General features: G+C 61.7%; 3 protein-coding genes and 1 pseudogene across 3 annotated transcripts; all 4 read right to left on the minus strand.

Annotated features, from left to right (window-relative positions):
* Positions 1–5,518: 5,518 nt before the first annotated feature.
* LOC142458822 (ferritin heavy chain pseudogene) lies at positions 5,519–7,941 on the minus strand (annotated as a pseudogene).
* A 144-nt stretch (positions 7,942–8,085) lies between these two features.
* TOR4A (torsin family 4 member A) lies at positions 8,086–12,459 on the minus strand. Its single transcript, XM_075559746.1, has 2 exons — positions 12,320–12,459; positions 8,086–11,571 (listed from the first exon to the last, which is right to left on the minus strand). The coding sequence occupies exon 2, from the start codon at positions 11,536–11,538 to the stop codon at positions 10,300–10,302; it is 1,239 nt and encodes a 412-aa protein (XP_075415861.1). The 5' UTR covers positions 11,539–11,571; positions 12,320–12,459; the 3' UTR covers positions 8,086–10,299.
* Positions 12,460–13,563: 1,104 nt separating this feature from the next.
* NELFB (negative elongation factor complex member B) lies at positions 13,564–20,140 on the minus strand. The gene is made up of 14 exons (XM_075562461.1): positions 20,128–20,140; positions 19,455–19,867; positions 19,182–19,345; positions 18,963–19,062; positions 18,031–18,261; positions 17,005–17,190; positions 16,801–16,913; positions 16,351–16,453; positions 16,095–16,190; positions 15,763–15,905; positions 15,565–15,671; positions 14,380–14,521; positions 14,166–14,274; positions 13,564–14,071 (listed from the first exon to the last, which is right to left on the minus strand). The coding sequence occupies exons 1-14, from the start codon at positions 20,138–20,140 to the stop codon at positions 13,925–13,927; spliced, it is 2,067 nt and encodes a 688-aa protein (XP_075418576.1). The 3' UTR covers positions 13,564–13,924.
* A 1,073-nt stretch (positions 20,141–21,213) lies between these two features.
* Positions 21,214–22,645, minus strand: STPG3 (sperm-tail PG-rich repeat containing 3). Its single transcript, XM_075562462.1, has 5 exons — positions 22,539–22,645; positions 22,139–22,191; positions 21,923–22,057; positions 21,445–21,561; positions 21,214–21,344 (listed from the first exon to the last, which is right to left on the minus strand). Exons 1-5 carry the CDS (start codon positions 22,643–22,645, stop codon positions 21,214–21,216), a joined length of 543 nt encoding a protein of 180 aa, XP_075418577.1.
* Between the last annotated feature and the right edge of the window lie 197 nt (positions 22,646–22,842).

Here is a 22,842-nt window from a genome sequence, read left to right on the forward strand (position 1 = left end):
GCCTCTTTCCTAGGGCAGACCCACTAAGGGTCCGGCCTGGCTCTTCATTGTGTGAGACTGGGTGCGGAGATGAGGCACAGGGCCCATGGAAGACCAGTCGGATATCCACCAGCCCCAGGCTTGTCCACGGAGGGCAGAGGCTGAGGAGGGAGGGAAACTGGGCCCAGCATGGCCGTGAGTGGGCATGTGCCACCCTCTATGAGAGGTGGGGACAAGAACTGAGAGAAAACCTACTGGGGGCGCAGGGGCGCATGCAGAGCCTAGGGCCATGGTGGGCCGGTGCAGCCAGGGGTATCCACAGAGATTCTCTGAACACAGGGCTGCAGTGGAGGCCTCTGTGACAGGGAGAGAGGCAGCTGGCCTGACCACCTCTCTCAGCTCCCACCCTGCCCCCAACCTCTGAAGGCAGTGCTGCCCTGGCCAACCAGGGTCAGCAGGCGGGCTGGTCAGTGTGGCCGGGGCAGGGTTCACCCCTCAAGGCCCACTGTCCATCTGTCCAGTTCAGACTCTGGCCCAGACCACTGGAGTAGACCCCGGCGAGAGCAGAGGATGCAGGAAGGTGTCAGCCAGCACAGGTCTGTCCACAGCAGCGGTGGCCCAGGGCAGGGAGGGCAGGTTTGGGGGACAAGATGGGGAGGCAGTGGAGCCAGAGGAGAATTGAGGCCAGAGGGCCTAATGCAGGGAACCCAGAGCCCAACTGAGGAGCAGGGTCCATCCACCTGGGCCCCGAACTGATGAACACAGTATGTGAGGCTCCCACCAGGTCCCCATTGGGCGGGCCTTTGTGGCTGCAGGCTGCAGCTCAGCCCGCCAGGTCTGCCACTCTCTTCTGCTGGGCTGGCAGTCTGACCACCCCTCTTGTCGGGCTTTTCTTTCTGCTGCCCCAAAGCCCAGTCCCCATTCATTCTCAGGGCCCCTGCCCTCTCTTCTGCTCACTCAAGGAGCAGCTGCTATGCTAATGAGATCTCAGGGAGGCAGGGGGGCGTTGGGGGGCTGCCCAGGAGACTGGGGGGTCCGGGCAGGAGGGTCGAGGAAACTGGGGGCTAGGAGGGGTGCAGAAGAGGCTGGGGGCTGGGTAAGGACCTCAAGGATGTTGGGGGTCCTGGCAGGGGTTGGGGTGGCAAAAAGGGGGGAACAAGATGGCTGGGGAGTCAGGCGGGGGCTGGTCAGGGGCGGGGGTCCACAGGACCGCGCGGGCAGGGGCGCTGCTGGCCGCTCACAAAGGCCCTTCTTTGCATTCACACCAGCCGGCCCTCGACGCCCCCCCGCACCCCGCCCAACCCACCCCCAGCGGCGCTGGCGTGGGGCGGGGCCACACGCACCCCGACCGCGCTCGGGGCCGGGAGGGAGTCCGCCCGAGCGACCGAGGGGCCAGCGCCCCTCCCCGCGCATCCTCCGCCGTCGGGGAGTGACGGGCAGACTCCAGCTGTCATCTCTGCTCTGGGGTCACGGCCTGGGACGCGCGGCCGCTCCCTCCAGAGCCCCGCCCCCGCCCCCCCCGCAGCCGTGTGCGCCGGCTGGGCCGTGGCCGACCGCAGGGGTCGCGCGGGGGTGTCTGGCAGCGAATCCGCTCTCCCTGCACCCAGATCCCGTGGCCCCGCGCGGGGAGGCGCGGGCTCTGCTGCCACCCGGTGGCCGCGGCCGGCACTGCGCCCTCATGGTCCTCGTGGGCCCCCGGGCGTCCCCTCCTGACCCGACCCCACTGGAGGGCCAGTTGGGGCGCCCACCTCTTGCCTGGCGTGCCAGGGACCCCCGAGGAACCGGGACTGGCTGGAGCAGCGGGGCGGGCGCGGAAGGTGAGCCAGGGTGATCCCGGCTGTGCTTCCTCCCTCCTGCCGCATGGAGGTCTGAGGGCTTGTTTCTTCCTTAATGTTGGGCGCCCCTGGGTCCGAAAGACAGCGCCTAGGTGATCAGGCATGGGCATCAGCCCTGGACCAGAAAGCCTGCTCCCTCTGAGCCACCGGGGTGTCCGGCCCTGCACTGCACAGAACACAACCTGGGGCCCAGCCCAGTGGGCACAGCAGCCAGGCTCAGGCCCAAGTAAGTGTCCACAGGAGGAGGGCCCTGGCTGAGCTGCCCCCAGGTGGGAGGAGGCTCTAGGGGCAGGACACACAGGCAGGTGGGGCAGGGGCAGGTGTGCAGGGAGCAGGAAGGACTCTGGAATATGGACACCCCGTCCAGGAAAGGGTATCGACTGGCTGCTGCTGCTGCTGCCCGTGACGGAGATTGTGTCTCTGGGACCTAACCGAGACCCTGGAGAAGCCCACCCTTCACCACCACCCTCATCAACAATGTCAGCTCTCTGGTCAAGTCCAGGAGGGAAGGGTCAGCTAGCCCCAAGTGTCCATCTCAGCCCTGTGGACGCGGCCACATGCCTCACACCTCAAGTGGATGGGACACAGCCTGTCCCTCAGGGCCCACAGGGCTGGGCTGGGATGTTCCTGGGACCTTCCATGGATCTGGGGGCCACAGCAATACGGAGCAGGAGGGGGCAGTCTAGGCTGGGGGTCAAGGCTAGAGGGAGGCTGTCCTCAGATGGAGCACACAGCTGCAACCAGCGGCCCAAGGAAAGTCCTTCCACTCTTCCCATCCCACTCAGAGTCCGGGTCCAAGCACCAAGCCTATGGAGCTCCAATGGAGGAAACCACCTCTGAAGGGCCAAGGGTGACCCTCTGGACAGGGGTTCCAGGGCTCCAAGTCCTAAACATCCCATACACTTTCCAAAGAGCTTGGATAAAGTTCCGAGCAGCAGTGGCTTAGCCAAGATGGAAGGCGGAAACTCAGACAGGGGTCTAGGCTGCATAGGGGCAGTTCCACCTGGTCCTACAGGGCCGCTGGGGGTCGGCTGACTCCGTGGCAGGGTGTGGTTGGCCCAGCCAATAGAAAGGCGAAGGCATGGACATCTGTTCACACCCCATGGGCCAAAATGGAGCCACCTAACCCAACAGCAAGGGAGGCTGGGAAATGTAGTCTTTAGTGTGTGGCGCATTCTGGGCTCTGTTCCAGCCCAGGGTTCATAGATGTAGCTGGCCAGCCAGAAGCGGCTCCTTCAGTTTGTATGTCACTCTGAACTAAAAGGGAACCATGTTAATGAGTTTATTCCAATAACGGTGATTTCATTTGATGGTTAAAATTATATAGTTACAGCTCTTGCATAATTTTTAAATTGTGGTGAGAGACAGGGTTGACTCTATGGTCTCAGAAGTTTGCCAGCTCTGGTCTAAAGGGCAAGGGAGGAGCTGCCAGATTTGGGGGTAGTGAGCCATGTACTCCTCGCCTGGTGGTGTCACCACGCACCCACTGTGCTGAGGCAGGGTCATTGCTGAAACCCTCAGGCCACGCACAACCCCAGCTGGGCTTTGGACTTTGTAGGGCCTGTTGTCCTGCTCGAAGGGTCAGTCTTTGGGTCCAAGAACTGGCGAAGATTCCTGTGTTCAAGGGAGCAGCCTGGGAAGGAAGGAAGTTACCAGCAGGGTATGTGGGGAACAGGGGTGCAGAGTCTGGTCAGCCCTCCAGCCTCCACCCCAGAGCTCCTACCTCCAAGGTCTGGGGTCCCAGCCGCTCCAAACGTCCTACTGTGTGTAGACCAGGCGGCCACGGCTCAGAGGGTTCGTGAGCGTGGTCCTTCTGGGCCCGCCCTGCTGGGTACTTCTGAACCCTGACCTTATGCAGGGCAGCTGAGCCTTAACTTGCCGTGCAGCAGGGCCCTTTATCACGGATGGACGGGGGATGCCCATGGGAAAGCAGCGAGGGGCATGGGCTGCATGGCTTTGGCAGTCTCAGCCAGCCGGGAAATGGAAGTCAGGGAAGGAGGCAGGCAGATCCAGGGGAGCAGCCAGGAAGTGCTGCAGGACAAGGGGGTGGGGGGGGATGGTCTGACCGCTGGCCCCCTCAGGTGTCACTGTTGCTGCTTCTCCTAGGATTGTCCTCATAATGTACCCCAACCCTGCTGGCCCAGCCATCTTGTCAAGGAAAGTCATAGGGGGACAGCACCTTGAGGTTCAGGGCTATTTTGTCAGTCAGATCTCCCCGTCCCACCTCTGTGGGGCTTGTTTTCACTGGCTGTCACTATGGCGAATGGGACACACACACATGCATATACACATACACAAACACACACATACATACACCCACATGCGCACACACACTAACAGGATTCGTGCATCTTTGCTGTGCCCTTCAGCGGCAGTGTGGGGCTCAGTGCGGGGCCACCCTGACTGGTCTACTTCTCAAGCTGCCTTACACACAGGCACCCAGCACCCCGCAGTGCTCCCTTCACCCTTCCTACAGCCTGAGAACTGGAGTCTGCTTCCTGCGGGGCGCCTATAAGCTGGGCCCCACGGCACCTGCTCTCCTTAGGTCTGACAACCCCAGTACGCAGCCCTGGTCATGGCTGAGTACCATTCCGTATGGGACACAAGAGGCGCTGGACAGTCTGTGGAAAGATGATGGGTTTTCCATGAACGCTTGGAAGACCCTCGCGCACAATGCTGCCTTCCATGGATCCATTCCTCTGTGGGGGACCCCGTGGGCACTGAGTGCAGCAGGAAGCGCGTGCAGGGCTTGCCCTTCTCTGCATGCCTCCCAGGCGCCACTACAGTGGTGTCCCCAAGCACAGTACCTGGGACTGGAGAAGTGTGAGGACCAACAGTGCTGGGCGGAACGAAACGTGCGCATTAAATAAGGGCCATGTTATTTGTCCACCCCTGGGCAGCCTCCGGCCTCTGCTCTCCCTAAATCAACCTGCAGCCTCATGCAATCGCCATCTAGCTCGTGTGTGCACGCGTGTGCGGAGAATACGATCTTTAAGATCCTTTTGGAAAGGCAGATGACTGAAAAGAGCCTCCACACAGGTCATGACAAACAAGAGGGGAGGACTCACCATCCCCAGCGTTAAGACGACCTCGTGGGTGGACACTGTCTTGGCAGAAGAATGGAATGGCCCTGATACCAAAGCCCGACGAAAACGTCACCAGAGAAGCACGCGACAGAGCGCTCTCCCTCGGGAGCCTGGCAAACAAAACCCAAACCAGCCCACACTCACTGCCACCGAGTCTATGCCGCCCCCGTAGGACACAACAGACTGTCCCTGTGGTCACTGAGGCCAGACACTGGGGTCCTTCTGGGAGGGGCTTCCAGCTGCTGGCCTTGAGTTAGCAGCCTAACGCTCCACCACTAGGCCACCAGGGCTCGCTCTCTAGCTTACATAGATAGCCGTGTGTGTGTGTGTGTGTGTGTGTGTGTGTGTGTGTGTGTACACATTCAGATACCTCTGGGGCCACCTTGGGGTGCTGGATACAAGGAACTCCCAGAAGAGGAAATCTCACCTGGAAGTGTCAGGGGAAGCCAGCCCCTAACACATCATTACGGGTCTGGTAGGTACAATTGTACAGCGATAATAAGTAAAGATCATAGTAAAGTTGTAGCGAGCATGAGAGATAGAAGTATTGAAATAGATGGAGTCAGACACAGTTCATGGTAGCATGCTCACCTCAGCTCCACTCTATGGTCCACGTGGAGGGAGAGAGAGATTTAATGCTAGCCCAGGCCTTTTATATTCTCCAGGGACGTGCAAGCCCCCTAATCACAGGTGAGGACATACATCACAGGGAGGGGTTGGCCTGTTCCCTGACTCAACTGATAGAGACCATTATTGGTAGGGTGAGAACACTTGGTCACAGGTCTCAAGGAGGAATAGTTTATTGTCCCCCACAGCAGGGAGCGAGGCCTACCCTGTAGTCTGGTGACTAACTGCCCTGGAGAGAATGTCTGTAAGCGTCTGACCTCCCCCCACATGGAAGAAGTCCAGGCAGAATGTCCCTTAGCAGCGAGCATGGTGAGACTTGGTCTTCTTTAGCTTGGACATATCCTCAGGATGGACCAGCCCTTTCTCCAGAAGAACATCAGGCTTGGGAACAGAACACACTGCCCCTGAGTTGGCTCACTGTCCACTCACAGTGACCCTGAAGAACAGAGTGGAACAGTTCCACGGGGCCCCGAGGCTGTCAGTCTCTGTGGAAACAGCTGCCGCCGCCGCCTCTTCCCCCACCCCTCTCAGGGCAGCTTGTGGCTCTAATTGCTGGCTTCGTGCCCAGCAGGTCCAGTGCTCAACCCACAGCTCCACCAGGATGCCCTCAAGTCGAGGAAGATCATCCCCTGACTGGGACCCAGTGGCCACTGGGAGGGTGGCAGGGGTCCTCGCAGGGAGCACACAGCACCTGGCGAATGGGAGCCGGCTGGAGGCACCGCTTAAAACCAATCACAGGAAGGATGTTATGACCTGTTCCTCTGTACAGTTTTGTTCTGTTTTTTCTGCGCAAGCTCCATTTTCTTAAGTAGGATTTTGCAGTGGAACTGGGGCGCTTAAAAAATTTGACCGCCTGGGCCCGGGGCAGCTCTCTGGCTCCTCCCCGCCAAGATCTCTGAGACAACAGCTGGGTATCAAATGACTTTAGACTTTATCTGAAGGAAAGGTACAAATGGAAGAATGGAGGTGGATGCCTGGGTACAATTTCTAGAAAAGGGACAGGTCTACCCAACATGCATGCACTGCCTTGGTGACTTGGGGAAAGCTGGGCTGCCGTTTAGCTCTCTCCATCACTGTCTCCCAGGGTATGCCTGTCGAAGAGATGCTCAGCCAGGCCGGAATCTGGGGCCCCCATCTTGCGCAGGTTGGTGACGTAGTCGCCCAGCTGTTTGATGGATTTCACCTGCTCAGCCAGGTACTGTGTCTCGATGAAGTCACAGAGATGGGGGTCGTTCTTTTCCGTGGCCAGTTGGTGCAGCTGCAGCAGGGACTGGTTGACGTTCTTTTCCAGGTGCAGGGCACACTCCATGTCCTTGAGCCCGCTCTTCCAGTCATCATGGTCTGGTTTCTTGATATCCTGGAGGAAGATCCGGCCCCCTCCTTGGTTCTGCAGCTTCATCAGTTTCTCGGCGTGCTCTCGCTCCTCGCGAGACTGGTGCAGAAAGTATTTGGCAAAGTTCTTCAGAGCCACGTCATCCTGGTCGAAGTAGTAAGACATGGACAGGTAGACGTAGGAGGGCGTAGAGCTCCAGGTTGATCTGGCGGTTGATGGCGGCCTCCGAGTCCTGGTTGTAGTTCTGGTGCACCTGCGAGGGAGACGCGGTCATGGCGGTGGTGGAGGCCTGGGGGCGTCAAGAGTGCGGCGGAGAGGAGGCTGGCGAGCTCCGGGTTCTATTCAAGCACTGTTGAAGCAGGAGACCGCGGCGGCTCTGCGAAGAACGTCCCCTCTGTACAGTAGTTTTGCAAAGTATTTGCAAATCATCCATCCAATTAAAAAAAACTGGTATGCTGAATATAAAATACTCCATGATATGCAGCCCAATTAAGAAAATGAGTCAAAGATTTGAATAGATATTTCACTGAAGAACATACAGGTGGATGAAGCCCATCAAAAACAGGCTCACCGCCCCTGGCTGTGAGCCACAGCCACACCCACTCCGGCCCTTTGGGGAAATGCAAACCAAGGCCACCGTGGGAGCCTGGCACAATGGACAGGGAGAGGCGTGGGCAACGCTGACCCTCAGAGAGCACTGATGGCATGCAAAACCAGGCAGCCCCTCTGCCAAGCGGGCAGGCAGTTTCCTCCAAAGTTCAAAAGAAGTTTTCACACGTCCAGCAATCCCACTCCTCCGTAGTCATTCAAGAGGAAAAACAGACATCTCCGTACAGAGAATTTCCTGGCAGATGTTCCCAGCGCCCCAACTCACAACAGCCCTCCTGGAAAGCACCCGAGACCACCAGGGGTCTTGTGTCCGCCTGGAGGACACAGCGCCACAGCCACCCAGGCCACTGGGAGCACCTGGGGGGCAGGGGCCTCAAAACACAGTCCCCAGGCCTACCCCGCAGCCTGCTGGCTCTGGAAAAGGTTTTATAGGAAACCCCCAGGAGGCAGCGCTCAGATCTGGGTGGTCTGAGGCAGGGGTGAGGGCAGGGGCCCACTGACATGTGCAGGGCATGTTGGACCTTCCTGAAGCGACAAATCACTCCACCCCTGGGTGCTGGGACATGGGCACGACTTTGGAAATTTACTAGAAATCATGATTGTCCACTGAGAATGAGTCGCTGCTGTGGCATGTAGATTTTATTAATAAAACTGTTGTGTAAATAAAGCTATTTGTAAAAAATTAATAAATAAGATTGCAAAACAAAGTGAAACCACTGCATCAAGTAGCCTGCGCTCCGCAGACAAGAGAGCGGGGACCAGGACTCTGCCTTAACCACTGTACCACCAGGTACCGTAGGGTTATCAAGCGAAGAGGTAAAAGCAAAAGGTGTAAAAACAAAAAACGTTCCTGGTTACCTTTCTCCCCTCCTTCTTGTGAACTGGGGGTTTACAGAGCCAACCGCTTTCCGTTCCCATTTGTAGCACTGATTTCCTGGCACTGATTGGCGCCCCACGATATGGTGGCATCTCTGCTCCCGGCCCCTCCTTGCCTGGCCCTGCTCCACCCTGTCCTGGGTGCACTGGGGTGCCTTCCACCCACCACCTGGCCCTGCGGGTTGTTCTAAGGTGTGCCTCTCCCTCTCTTCCCGTCGGCTCTGACCCAGTACAACCGTCTGAAGCTGCAAATCTTTACAGGAGCAGAGCGTTATAATTCTCCCTCTGAACAGCTGTGCTGGGAACCCACCATGCCACCTGGTCTTCCCTCCCTGTATACACCTATTGAGCCAGGGTGGGGTGACAAGTCTAGTCCCTGGCCTGAGGGTGACTAAGAGCACCTGCCTTGGGGCCCTCCAGTGTTTCTCCTTAGCTTCACTGCCCAGGCTCCTCCCAGGACTTTCTGAGGAAACCGTCTCCACGTCGGGCACCATCCAGTTCTTCTGGTCTCAGGAGGCTGGTGTTCCCAAGATCCCTATGGAGGACTGTGTCTGCCTGGCAGAATGTGACCCTACACTCCCACCTACCAGGTGATGGCTCCCGACCGTCCCTGAAGTTGGGTGGCCAACATATACACTACCACTGCCCTACCTGACCAGGTCTGGAATAAGGGTCCCTGCTGACACCGGTGCTCCAGAAGCCCTGGTGCTGGGGACAGGGCTCCTGGGGAATGGACGTTGTCCAGCCTCCTATTGTGCACCTCACCCCAAAGGCCCTTTCCTGCTTTGTGCACCTGCCACTGTCTCCCCTTGCCTGCCTCTGGAAGACCCTACCTTTTCTGAGTTCCCCTTTTCAATGCAGTGGGCTAGACCACCTGGGGTGGGACTAGGAGGCATCAGGAAGGGCCAGTCCCTCTGGAGCGTGTGGGGGGGTTGCAGCAGTTTGCACAAGGTCCCCTGGGAGCTGGGGGTGGGCAGGCATGCCCATGGTGGATAAAAGCGGAGCCATGGGCACCAAGAGGAGCCGTTTGGTGTAGCGGTCATGGTTGAGCTGTGGCCACATGGTGGGCAGTTGGGAACCAGCAGCAGCTCCCGCCACAGACAAGCTGGCTTTCTAAGCCCTTGGACAGTTGCAGTCTGGGAAACCCAGAGGGGCGCTGAGTCAGCATTCACTTGATGGGGGTGATTTTGAGGGGTGCCCCGTGAGGTCGAGTGGGGACACGGACCCACACAGACAAGGGGCCCCAGCACACCGGAGGCAGGCACACTGCATACTGCCGGCCTGGACACTGAAGGGCAGCCCTATGTGAGGGGCAGACGAGGCTGTTTGGGCCCACTGTGCCCTCCTCTCCACACCGTAGCCGGCCAGGCACTGCCAGCTCTGGCAATGGGTGGTGTTGAAAGCCAAGGTTGTGGGGAGGGAAGCCGGCACATAAGCTGGCCCTACCTGCCCCGGCACTGGGAGGAACCTGGCCAGGGCTCATCCAGAGGGAAGTTGGTGGCCAGCCCCCACTCTGCTGCCCCAGCTCCACAGAGCCCCCAGCTGTCTTTGTGGCGGGTCCACCTGAAACCACACATTCCTGGGGGACACCTTCACCCCGAAACACGTGTGTGTATGTGTTGGGGGAAGGCAGAGAGGGTGGGATGTTCACCATGGGTATCATAAGCACGCCAAGGGCCTGGGACCACGTGGCAGGCCCACCCGCCCACCCTCTGAAAGCAGCAGCAATGGGTTTTCTGGGTGGTAGAAGAGCTCGCCTAACAGCCTGCCCTGCAGGCCCATGGGAGGGCCACAGTCAGGGCTGGAGGGGGTGCACAGAAAAGAGCCTGAGCCCCGGGCCCCCAGTGCCCCTCCACAAACAGGTTTATTCGAGGCCTCCTGGTGCCACAGGGTGGGCACCATCCCCCAAAGCACCGCAGTCCTGCCACGGTCCATGTGGCCAGCCGCACCTCTGCTACAGGAGGTTTACCTGGGCCACCACCGGTTTGCAGCCGGTGACGGCGTACTCGCGGCCAGACACGCGGTAATAGCTGAGCTGTGCAGCCAGGCGCTCCGCCTGCGCCTGCTCTGGGAAAAAGCCCTCTCCGGCCATCTCTTCCCGGAAACAGCTGACCACATCCCACTTTTCCAGCAGCAGGAAGGGGACAATGGCCGCAACCTTCCACAGCGGGTGCTCACGCACCAGGAGCGCCTGCAGGCTGGCGCGCAGCTCCTCCTCCGCCCAGGCACCCCCACCCTCGCCCCCAGGCCCCCACGGCAGCACACGGGAGGCGTTCTGCAACACGAAGCGCGTGACCTCACCGCCGCCTGCGCGGCTGAGCAGCACGTAGATGGCGCTGTGGAACTGGTGGGAGCGCTGAGGCTGCAGGAGACCGTGCACCTCGTCCAGCAGCGCGGGCGGCATGGTCTCCACCTCGTCCAGCACCAGGAGCGGCGTCTTCTCCTCGGCCTCGGCCCGTGCCACCACGTCAGCCACCAGCCACGCGAGCTCCTCCCGGCAGGCCTGGGCAGCGCGCGGCTCGGGGCAGTGGTGGCGCGCGTGGTACTGCAGGACCAGCGAGCTGTCCTCGAGCACGGCGCGGAAGTGGCGTGCCAGCAGGCGGCCCACATGGCTCTTGCCCACACCGCTGGGCCCGTGCAGTGCCAGCAGCAGAGGACGGCTGTGCACGTGCGTGGCCAGGTAGTCCCGCAGCAGGGTCACGATGCGCCCCACGGCGGCCGGCTGCCCAAACACGGCGCGCTGCAGCGCCTTCTCCAGCCCGTCGAGGTCGTACCGCAGCGCGTTGTCGTCCAGGTTCTCAATGGCGTTCAGCACCTGGAAGCCCACGATGGCGACGAGCAGCAGCAGGCAGTGCTGCGCGCGGCTGCGGCGCTCAGGGCGGGGCAGGTACTTGCGTGAGCTCTCCGGATACAGCACGATGCGGCTGCGTCGGCGCCTCTTGCGCGGTGCCCGGGAGGCCAGCTGCGTAGCGCCGTCGAAGGTGAAGATGCGCGGCTGGTCCTTTCCCGCCAGCGGCGTCCGGGGCCCGGTGTCGGCTGGAGCCGTCGAGCCCGCGCCAGGCAGCAGCAGGCGGCGCTTGCGCAGGAGGCAGACACGGCGGCGCAGGCGGAGCGCTGCGCGCACTGGCGCGATCACGCAGGCTCCGGGGGCACGGGGCGCTGAGGGTGTGGAGCCGGGTTGGCTGTGGTCCATGGCTGGGGTGTCAGTGCACTCAGGTGGCAGTCCCTGCAAGGACACCCGAGGAGTTCTGACCTCTGGCCGTGGTGTCCAGAGCCCTCTGGGACCTGCCCCGCCCCCCCCCCCCCAATCCCCAGGGTGGTCTGCCCCCCCAGCGGAGGGAGGTCACAGGTCAGAGGGTTAGGTCCTGGCTGCACTGGAGGCTCGCCTGCTGACCAGGAAGCGGCTCCCCCTGCAGAGACGCATGCAAATCGCTGGGGCCTCCCGTAAACAGCGGTGACCAGCGGCCAGGAGGAAGTGACTGGAGGGGGTGGGGACTGCCCCGGCTTATCTACTGCCTCCTGCCTCCCCAGTTTCCCGAGGAGCCATCAGATCCAACCTGGTGCCAAATGAGGTGGTGAAAGGTCATGTCTGGACTCGCCCCTCTCAGATCACACCCATACCCCCACCCCAGGGAGCACAGAAACGAACCTTCACATTGAGAAAGTTTTGGGGGGTCTAGCGGAACTTTTGCTTTTGAGAACACACCCCAGCCCTGCCCAGGCTCAGCCTCTTCTCAGGTCCCCACCCCCAAAGTGGGGCCTCCCACTGTGATGCCCCTGGAGGGCTGTGGCAGTGGGGCAGGGTGCACCTGGCAGACCCTAGAAGGTAGGAAGGCATCCACAGCTGTGTGGCTGCCAGCAGCCTGGACCAACGGGCTGCTGGAGGCCCGGGAAGGATGCACGAGCTGCGGGAGAGGCCCGGCTGAGGGCGAAGGCAGGCAGGCCTGAATGGGGACTCCCCCAAACCCCTGTACCTGCAGCTGTGTCCAGCTCTGGCCCTCCTGCCGCCAAGCCTGCTGTCACTCGGGATGTCTGCCTTGAACTCTGCCTGCTGAATCGGGCCTGGGAGACCGGACCCGGCAAGGCGGAGCCTGGCAGGCAGTGACACCTGTGGGTCTCTGTAGGTCCCGGGAGCGTCTGGCCTCCGGAGGCCGCTGGAAAGTTTCCGCTTCTATCACAAAGGAAGTGAGTCAGGGTGGGCGGGCGGAGCTTACGCAGGACGCAGAGGGGAGGCTGACTGGCCTCTGTTCTGGGGTCATCTCGCTCACTGCCTCCATGGCAGGTCAAGGGAACACTGCCTGGGCCCCTCTGAGCCCTCCCCCACCCCCACCCCTCCCCGGCTATGCCTGTAAACAGGGAGGGGCCAAGCCCTACTGCTCCATCTGCCTCTAAGCTTCTGCCTGGCAGGCTCCCACCAAGATCAGCACTGGAGAGGAATGGCCACACGGCAATTGGGATGCCCACTGTGGTGCAGACAACTTAAAGAACTTGGGGGACCCCAGGTGAGGTCCCCTGCTTACTACCTCTCAGCTCCTTGTTTGGGCCCAGGGACCGATCCTCCAGCCTCCACCCACCAGTGCAGTCTTCACAGGCCGCCTGTGCCCCGGCACCCCTTGGCCAGTATGCCCTGCTTCCCCTGCCACTGGTACGGAGGACCACGGCTCAGACCAGCCACAACCAGGGTGTCAGCCTCTGAAGCTGGTGAGGCCGGGCCTCCCTGCCCAAAAATCTGAAGGCCCAGCCGCCTCCCTCCATGCCTGTGTCTCCTGCAGGGAGGGAGACAACCCTCCTTACTGTCTGCCCCCAACCCGGTGGAACCGCCTTCCCTGGTTTCCCTTTGGAAAGGCCCTACCCCAGCACCCAGCCCACACCTTGTGGGCTCAGCTTCCGGATCTTGGGGGTTCCAGGACTCCCCACCAGGCTCAGGGAAAATGGGTACAGGTAGTAGCAAAGCTCCCAATATGAGTGGGGGAACAGATGCAGGCTAAGGAGGAAACACACCTTCGCCTGATGCCCCTACAAGTGACCGTTGCCCCCGGGGAAACCAGAGCTGTGGGCATTGCACCCCAGGAAGTGGAAGGGGCTAGGCTCCCTCACCAGATGGGCCACTCTGTGTGTACCCTAAGCCTCGGCCCCCATGCTGTGCGAGGCTCCCGGGTTGGTCCCTGGAGGCTGAGGGCCACAAGCACGCTACACTCACTCAATCACTTTCCTCTCAGACTTTACAAAAATGTTTTTTATTTACAGTCTCCTCTCACCCACTGAGGGGGCGGGGAGGGGGGCCAGCTCCACTGAGCCAGGGGCGCCCCCACCAGCCACAAAACCCACATCAGGCTTTAAGCCGGCGCAGCCTCTGTCGCAGGCCTGAGAGGGGCCCAGGCTGGCCAAGCCCAATGCTGCCTCCCAAGCGGCAGGGCCACGGCACCCCCTCAGCCACCGGGGGTTCCAAACAGTGGGCTGAGCCAGCAGGTCCAGCCTGACGACCGTGAGCTCCTGGCTAGGGCCAGCACTGTGGAGGTGGCCAGCAGCAAATGGCACGCGAAGCTTCCACCTTCCAGGCTCGGAGGGAGTGTAGGGCCTCACTGCCCTGCCGGGGTGGACACAGGTGGCAGAGGTAGCTCCAGGGGGGGTGGCTCGGCCTCGGGTGCCGGGCTGGACTTTCGGGGTTCCCGCTGCTCCAGCTTCTGGCCCAGTTGCAGGTACAGCTCTTTCACAGCCTCCCCACTCTGTGGGCCACACAGGTCAGCGGGGCTCATGTCTCCCCCCGCCCCAGGCCTCAGAGGCTACATACCCTCCAGCCACGGGTCCCTAGTCACCCACCTGGCCTGTGGGCTCCAGGGCCCGCTGCAGGGCCTCGAGGCGGGCAGGGGCCACACGGTGGTGCAGGTGCAGCAGCAGCCGCAGCACATGCCGGTGCACGTTCTCCTTCCTGGGGAAGCGGTGCGCGCTGATGGGGTGCAGCCCCTTGCCCCAGTGTCCCCTGCTCTAGGGCCCCCGCTCCCCCCTGACACCCGTGGGCAGTGTCGGCGGGCACCTGGGCGAGGCCGTGAGGAGGAAGCCATCAAATAGGCTGGTGCAGAAATCCTCCAACGAGAACTCATCAGCCAACAGGGCCAGGCTCCCGACCAGCAGGTGCAGGAAGATGTCGCCAAACGCCAGGTCTCCGAAGGTCTCCACTGTGGGCAGAGGCTGGTCAGGCCCCGCCGGCATGTCATACAATCGCCCCTCACTCAGGGGCTCCAGGTGCCCAGGGTGCGGCTCGGTGGCAGGGTGGGGGGGAGAGACTAGGTGGGGATCTGGACAAGGGGTAGCTGCCCAACTGCCACTAAACTGACCCCAGGGGGAGCGAAAGCAGCAGAGCGCAGCAATCAGACACAGGAAACCCTGAACTGCCTGGCGGGGAGTTCAGCCCAAGGCTCTAAAGTGTGAGCCGCCTGCTGCCCAGCCAGGATGGAGGGGCTGCCACTCTTCCCCTCAACCATGGTGCACTGTGCCCAGCGGTCCACACGCTCACTGCACGAGGATACTGTGGCCAACCCTGGCCAGGACAGGAGCCCCAGATCATCCGAGGCTTGAGCGGTCAAGTGGGCTGGGGCTTTGGAGCTGAGACCCACAAGACCCCAGCGATGGTAGGGGGCGGGCCAGGAACCCAGCTCAGTGCCCCAAGGAGAAAGCCTCACAGGAGCCACCTAGCTGGGAGGCAGAGTGCCACCAAGTACAGGACCTCTGTCCAGTAGCCCCTGCCCACCCGCCAGGGACAAGTCTAACACTGCCACTGTTCCAGATGAGACAGGGTGGTGCAGTGACAAGCAGGCCACCAGCCTGGGCTCCTGGAGCACAGCGGATGCCCGCACCAGCGTGACTGGGAAGCAAGGAGAGTGCCGGACTTCAGAGGGGCAGATGTGTTCACAGGGACCTTGTAGGGGAGGCAAAGGAGGATCCGAGCCAGGGGAGAGACTGTCACTGGGGGTTGAGCAGTCCCTGGTATAGGCCCCATACCTGAGCCAAGCCAGGAGCAGCTGCCAGCGACTACACTCAAGTACTGACTTGACCAGCCCCTTACCCAGGGCCTGTGAACCCATGGAAACCTGCAGGATGATGAGGTGCCCAGGAGGGGCAGGCAGGGAAGACTGGTGGGGGGAGGTGGAAGGGGCAGAATTGCTGAGGGTGGGCCTGGGCAGTAGGCGTCTGGCGGCGGCGGGGTGGGGGAGGGGCTCACCAAGACCCGGCAGCAAACGCAGCAGGGCACTCTTGTTCCTCTGCTTGGCCGTGTGCAACACATAGTAGAGCCCCACCTCACAGGCCATGCGCTGCTCCTGCAGGAACCTGGGCACAGGGCCATCAGTCAGGACGCCCAGGAGCCCCCGCCCCCCCAAGTCCCAGCGACACAGGAGGTGCTGCAGGCTTGCTGACGTACTTGGTGAAGCTCTCCGGGAGCGAGCTGGGGTAGGCCGCCGGGGCCCTCTCCTCAGCTGGCAGCTTCTGGTCCACGTTGAAGGTGTGGTCGTCCACCACCAAGGACATGAGCATTGGCAGGAACCTGGTGACCAGCTCTGCCTCCTGGGGGGGCCACCCACTGAGAAGACTGCCCTCCCCAGGGGGGCAGTTGCTCAGAGCCCACCTCCATGGACAGGGGGTGTGCTCTTACATGTGGGGCTCTGGGACTGGGGACGGGAGACCACAAGGAAGCAGCCCTGTCCTGCCCAGGCAAGGTCTAGGGTCAGCATCCTACAGTGGGGCACCTCGTACCATCTTGGGCTCCTTGAAGACCTGGCTGTCGATCATGTCCCAGGCGCCCTGGCCCAGCGACAGCAGCCGGAGCAGCAGCAGCAAGTCAGGGCTGTCCTGTGTGGGAGGGGCCATGCTGGCAGCGGCTTGCCAGGTTCATGCCTTCCTAGCCCACCCTCTTGACTCCAGCGGACCAGTGGGGTTGTGTGGGTAGGGCTGGCCAGCCAGTAGCCAGGGAGCGGCCCAGTGCCATGTCCCCAGTGGTGGTTGGGCTCACCCTAGGCAGCGTCTCCTGGCCAACCAGCTCCTGCAGGTGTCTGATGACACTCAGGGACAGCGTGTTGATGGCAAAGGGGTCGCACAAGATCATGGACAGGTCTCTGGGGACAAAGCAAGCCCTGGCGTGATCTCAGAGCCCAGCGACCCTTCCAATCTGGACTCCCACAGAAAGGCAGGAGGCCACACTCGCGCTGTCCTGACCTAGAAATTCCCAAGGACACGAAGAGCTTGTCCAACCATGTGAAGCAAAGACATTGGAGTCCTGCTCTGGTTCTGAATACCTGCTGGACCCTCTGATCCAGAACAAGCCCTCAACCCCAACACCCGACTCAAGAACAGAGACCAGGAGCTGCACGGACACACGAGGCCCCTTGAGAGACAGCAGTGCAGCCACGCTCACACCCCCACTGTCCCTGAGTGGCAGGGAGTTGGGCTGGGGGCACCTCACCCCAGAACCTGCTCCTGCCCCTTCTTCACGCCGTCCAGAAAGCCTTGCAGCTCCCTCGCTCGCTTGCTGTCCACAAACCGCTCCCGGATGCAGGCGTCCAAGCACCAGGTGAACTGAGGGGGAGCAGTCGGCAGTCAGCCATCCCACCGAGAGGCGGCCTACAGGTAGCACCTTGTGGCTGGGCAGCGAGGCGGAGGAGGCTACCTTGTGGCAGGGGTCCACGGTGCAGATGTCGCTGATGTCCAGGTCATGCAGGGACATGAGCAGCTCGGCCCGCAGCGTGCAGTAGTGCACATTGCGCGTGCGCAGGAACAGCGTGCGCAGGAACTGGAGCACCATGTCATACAGCTTCACGTTCTTGCCCACCATCTGTGTCAGCTTTTGCACCACCTGCAGCACAGGTGGCCGTGCGGGCGACATCAAGCACTGGCGCGGGGCTGACGGGACGAGAAAGAAGCCACAGGGGCCAGCGTCCTGCCCCTCCCCCAGCCTGGGTGTCCAGTGGGCCGGCCACCACCTGGGGCTGGGGCATTTGCTCCAAGAGAGAAACCACCACCCTCACAGGCTCCACTCGGAGGTGGTGTGTCTCCCGTGGCGGAAGCTGTGATGGGTGGAGTGGGTTCCCCATCAGGCTGGGGCTGCTCGCCACAAGTCAACAGCGTGAGCCCGCCAGGCACACTCTCCAGCCCTCCACAGACTAGCGACGAGACTTTGTACTCACACAGAGTTAGTCTTAGAAACCCACAGGGGCAGTTCGACTCGAGGTTGAAATCCACTCGATAGCAAATAACCAACCCACTGCCCCTGAGCGCGTGGCAGCCCTACAGGTCAGGGTTTCTGTTCAGAGCAGGTCTCCCTTCTCCGGAGGAGTGTCTGAACTGCTGGCCTTGTGGTTAGCAGCCCGGCCCACGAGTTGGCAGTGGGAGGTTTAAATCACTCGAGACTGATTGTCTCTTTCTTGGGACAGAGCGGCCAGGAGTCAGCCAACCCTTGCACCCAGAACAGCTCACTGTGATCTCAGAGCCCCGCCCACCCGCTGACCAACTGGGGCTCTCGTTCAGGATGGGGCATGGACACACCACACACAGATATGGAGTAAAAAAGAAGACATGGCCCCTGAGATGCCCACCCACTCACCTACGAGGCAAATGGCCCAAGCAGGGCACCAGAGAGACAGCAAGCCTGCCCCAGGGCGTAGGGGCATGAAACCGGGGCCCTGTCTCGCCTCACCTCGCCCTGGCGCCGGGTCTTGGGAGAGGGGCTGAAGAAGTTGTGCAGCACGGAGAGCTCGCTGCTGAAGAGCGCTGCCTCCTTCTCCAGGGTGTACTGTCGCAGCAGCGGGGACACCTCGTCCCCAAACAGCGCCTGGTTGTCCTGCCAGATCTGCCGCTTCACCTCCACGGCGCAGGCGCGGTACAGCTCCTTGTCAGCCATCACCAGCTTCAACTTCTTCTCGGGAACCTGTGGAGGGAGGGTCCTCATTGGCCTCGCCGGACCAGAGCAAACCCGCCTGAGGCCACCCAGAACATCCTGACTCAGTGGACCCCAAAACACTGCTATCTGGTTGATGCCGAGTCACAGTGACCTTAACGGACAAGGTGGAGCTGCCCCCCTGAGTTTCCAAGACTGGAACTCTCCACAAAGCCCTGTCCTTCCCCACTAGAGACCCCAACCAAGCCCAAATCAAGGGCTCCACAGAATGTCCTTGCCCCTAATCTTTAGGGAGCAGCGCTGGTAGTGTAGTGGTTACGAATCAGGCTGTTAGCCACAGGTCAATAGTTTGAAACCACCAGGTGCTCCCTGGGAGAAAGATAAGGCTTTCTACTTCTCTAAGGAGTTACAGGCTCCGAAGCCCACAGAAGCTGCCCTACCTTACCCTGTGGGGTCGGTATCAGTATGAATGGGCTCCGAGACTGAGTCTGGCTTGAGCTTTCGGTTGACTCTCCAGGGGGGTGGCCAACACTTTCTTCCGCACGGCTTTCAAGTAGGTGCTGAGCGGAGAGCTTGTGCTCACTAGGCTCCTGGGGCGGGTTGAGCCATGTTGACTACGAAGGGCCCAGACCTCACCTCAAAAGCCAGATGGCACCTCAGTGGACCTGTCCAATGGGCAGCATATCGAACCTACAGGGAGCTCAGCCGATGGCTGGGCGTGCAGGGCTTACCTTGGGCAGGTGTTTCATGACGCACATGACCACGGGCTGCAGCGAAGGCATCTTCACCAGAGAAAAGCTCTTCTCCAGCAACTCTTCCAGTTTCTTGTACCTGGAAGGAGGCCGCCCACGGCTGTACCTGGCCCGCCGGGTCCCTGGCGGCTGCCCAGCACTTCCCAAGGCCGAGAAGCCACCGGAGTCACCTGTTACATCTCCCCAGTGGAGACTCACCTTTCCTCCGCCTTTCCCTCCAGGGCGATGGCGGACACCCTCTCCAGCAGCTTGTCCCGTAGCTCGTCGAACACCGACTGGTGGAACTCCAGCCGTGGCGTCCCGTGGAGGTCCAGGAAGGGCAGGGCAGACTGCAGGGAGGGCAGGAGCACGCCGTTCTCCGTCTGAGGGGCCGAGGGGGTCCATTTCAGCCGCACGTTCTCGGGAGCGGCCAGCACCACTAACAGGGCACGGGGACGGCTCCCTGTTGGCCCCCCACCCCGCACCACCCACCTGGAACTGCTCAATGGCCTTCAGAGGCTCCGTGCAATTGGTCAGCGTCTCCTTCAGGTCCTCGCCGTTGGCCACGCCCAGGTCTTGCAGCCCCGCGAACAGGGCCGAGGGCCCGGTCCCCGCCCGGCCGGGCGCCCCATCCCCGGCCCGTTCCCCTGGCACCGCCGCGGATGTCGCAGGCCCAGCAGACGTCCGCTCCCCGGGGCCTCGAGGGCCGCCCGCGCTCCGCTCCCCGGCGCCCTCCAGCTCGACCAGCTGCTGTGGCACCGCGGCTACGCGCGGGACCTCGTCGCCGCCCACTTCCGCCCCGCAGACCTTCGGTTCGCCAGCCGACCAGTCCCCGGGAAACGCGGCCGCCGCCGCGCAGAGGTTCCTGGGAACAGCGCCCAGACTGCGCGACAGCAGAGGAGAGGCTGGCGCCCGAATGACGCGTAGGCCCCGTCGACGTGGCTCCGCCCCCTAAGAGCCCCGCCCTCTTGCTCCTCTGGGCTCGCCCCCAAGCCCGCAGGGCCCCGCCCAGGTGCTCGCTGCACCTGTGAAGCTCCCCGGCTCCAAGAACGGTGTGGGCGTGGGGCCGAACGTTCTAGGGCGAGCGAAGCTCTTGGCGTTTTTTGGAATGGGCTCTTCAAGCCCATCGTGTTTACTTTCTACCTAGAATCTCTATAAACCCTACCTCTGAGCTCCATCTTCACCTAGAGGCCGCACCGGTGGGACGCGCGCTCATTCTTGGTAAAGCCAGAGATGAGCCACCTGTGCGCACACGGTGGTGGACGTTTAGCTCAGCTAGGCCCACCCAGGGGCGAGGACCCCTGGCAGAGTCCCCAAGAGCTGCCCACAGGGGTCCCCGGTCCCATGGCGCCGGTTGCCCTGAACGTCAGACTTGCAAAGCCCTCTCCGTGGCCCATCCACTGGTCCAGCCCCACTCTATGCTCACCTCTTCTCCGCCCACTGGAAATGACCTTCCTGCTGCCTGCAGACCTTGCTCGCCCTCCCTCCTCAGCCCACTCCATTGCTGCTGACTCTGCTCTTGGTTTATGGCCCTAGGTTGCACTTCCCAGCAGGGGCCCTGTCCCCACCCAACAGTCTGCGTGGGCTACTAGGCGAACAGCCACCATCCAGTGGGGGTGCCAGGCACCACTGCTGCAGGGTCCATCTGTCGCAGGGCAGTCCAGTGACCCTGGGGAGGGGCACCAGGAGGATCTGCAGCCCCAGAGCCATCCCCAAGGAGTGAGTGGCTAGGGTGGTAGTCTTGGGGTCTTGAGCCGGGAAGGAGAGCAGGCCACAGCTCTATTACAGGCCTGGAGCCTAGAGAGGTACAGATCTTGCAAGGTGCTCATCAGTGCCTCCTACTGGCCAGCCAGAAGGATGAGGCCCACATTGGACTCCAACAGCTGAGGGGACTCCTGTCACTACTTTGGTCCCTGGCTTGAGTCCTTGCTCTGCAGGCAGCCTGAGTCTAAGGTCAACTGCTGGCCAGACTGGTCCCTGGGTGGGTGGCCTGATAGCTTAGGGGAAGTCCTACCCTACTCATGAGGTCCTAGAGATAGCCACCAGCCTGGGAAACTGAGGACAAGTCCAGGTTGGGGATATAGACCTGATGAGGGGCAGGCATGGGGGAGGACAGTGACACAGGCCAAAGGAGTAGCCAGACAGCATCTCTATATGGTGTGGGGTGGGCATGTGAGGCCTCAGACGGCTGACCAGATGGCCAGGAGAGGGTCCTGGCTCCAGAGTGAGGGGGCTGGGCCGGTGGGCTGCTCTACAAGACGCTGAAGGGACCTGTGTCATGGCGCTTGGGTCTCCGCATGCCCATGACCACCCCTGGTGTGGACGGGAAGCGAGAGTTGTAGCAATCCTCCACGTGGTAGGTGCCTGGACCAGGGGTACTCCCTGCAGAGAGAGGAGCAAGTAGTCCTCCCAGCAGCCCGCAGCCTGCCTCTGGCTCATGGCCCCACTAGCTTCTTACCAGCCCAGCCCCCGGCTTCCTTACAAGCACTGGCTCCGGAGACAAAGGCAGGCGAGCGGCCCATGGAGAAGGCTGGTGACTGTGGGTTCTGCAGGACATAACCAAGCAGGACGACATTATAGGGTTGGGGCCCAGGCACTTCTTACTCAGAGCAGTGTGATGAAACCTAGACACCCAGTTGCTTGGCCCACCAGCCCAAGGTGCCCGAGTGTGGCCCTCAGAGGCCCTTGGGGCTGGTGGTGACTGAGGGTCCCTCCCAGGGCCTTGTCCACCTGGCGCCCTCACCTTTAGCTCCCTATTGACGTCTTTGGCATTCTGCTGGAAGAGGCTTTGCAGCCATAAGGTCTCACAGGCCCTGCAGCCCCAGCTGCCCTCTGCAGGCAGCAGGGAGACAGGGAGGCAAGAGTGTGTGGGAGTTAGGTCCCATGTCCATATGGGCCCCCCAGGGAGCAGGATGGAGGTGTGGGGTGCTCAGGGTCCCAGGGGTGCCTGGGCCTCCTACCTCTGCTGGAGGGCTTCCGGCTGATGCTGTAGTGGGGGTGTGGGGAGAACTCACGTACAGACGGGTCTGGCACTGAGTACTTGGTGGGGCCGGGGACCTCCAGGTCAGTCAGGATGGGGGGCCGCTGGTCCAGCACTGGCCACAGGAAGTGAGCTCTGCGTGGGGGTCCTTCTAGCAGGCCCCTCACGCTCCCTGCTCCCCAGGACCCTCACTCACACAGCTCCCGGAGGGTGTGGGTACAGATGGCCTGGAGTGCCGGGGGCCACATCCTGTGCCAGGGGACCCCAAGAGGCAGCAACACAGAGACCCTCCTGCGAGGGAGATGGTGGCCATCCAGGCCTGCCAACCATGTCCAGCCCTGCCCACGTCTGTCCACCATGTCTATCCAATCCTGCTCACTGTGTCCTTCCAGCCCTGTCTACCATGTCCAGCCCTGCCCACCACATCCAATCCTATCCACTCTGTCCAGCCCTGCCTACAGCATCCAGTCTTATCTACTGCATCCAGGCCTGCCCACTGTCCACCATGTGGTCATCCAGTCCTGCCCACTGTGTCTATTCACTTCTGCCCATAGCATCCAACCCTGCCTGCCCACCCCCCTCCCAGATGAATTTACTGGCTGGGCCCTGGGGCCTTCTGTCCCAGCGGACCGTGGGTCCAGTGTTGGCCGCCATTGATATAGAAGTTTGCCAGGAACTTCACGGCCTTCTGGTCAAAATTCATGACTGCTGCCAGGCTCCCTGTGTTGCTGACAGTACAGGCCTCTGTGACCTCACTGCCGGCCAGGCCGTGGGCCCCACTGTTGCCAGGGCCTCCCCTGCAGGCCCTGCAGGACTCTCAGCTGAGCCCATGGGAAAGGTGGGGAGTGAGGCCCCAGGAAGCACCTGAGCCAGCTGCTCCATGCCTTTCATCTGGCCTCT

Source organism: Tenrec ecaudatus, chromosome 10 (genome assembly GCF_050624435.1).
Source record: "Tenrec ecaudatus isolate mTenEca1 chromosome 10, mTenEca1.hap1, whole genome shotgun sequence".
Classification (NCBI taxonomy): domain Eukaryota; kingdom Metazoa; phylum Chordata; class Mammalia; order Afrosoricida; family Tenrecidae; genus Tenrec; species Tenrec ecaudatus.

Bases quoted from the DNA above. Each gene is read 5' to 3' on its own strand.
- NELFB (XM_075562461.1), bottom strand. The intron at 19,346-19,454 runs GTGGGTGGTGCG...TCGGCCCCTCAG, and splicing joins AGGCCATTGAGCAGTTCCAG to ACGGAGAACGGCGTGCTCCT. The intron at 16,191-16,350 runs GTGAGCCCAACC...CCTCCCACACAG, and splicing joins GCCAGGAGACGCTGCCTAGG to GACAGCCCTGACTTGCTGCT.
- STPG3 (XM_075562462.1), bottom strand. From the start codon at position 22,645: ATGAATTTTGACCAGAAGGCCGTGAAGTTCCTGGCAAACTTCTATATC. The intron at 21,562-21,922 runs GTAGGAGGCCCA...GCTCTGAGTAAG, and splicing joins CCGGAAGCCCTCCAGCAGAG to AAGTGCCTGGGCCCCAACCC. The intron at 21,345-21,444 runs GTAAGGAAGCCG...CTCTCTCTGCAG, and splicing joins TGTCTCCGGAGCCAGTGCTT to GGAGTACCCCTGGTCCAGGC.
- TOR4A (XM_075559746.1), bottom strand. From the start codon at position 11,538: ATGGACCACAGCCAACCCGGCTCCACACCCTCAGCGCCCCGTGCCCCC.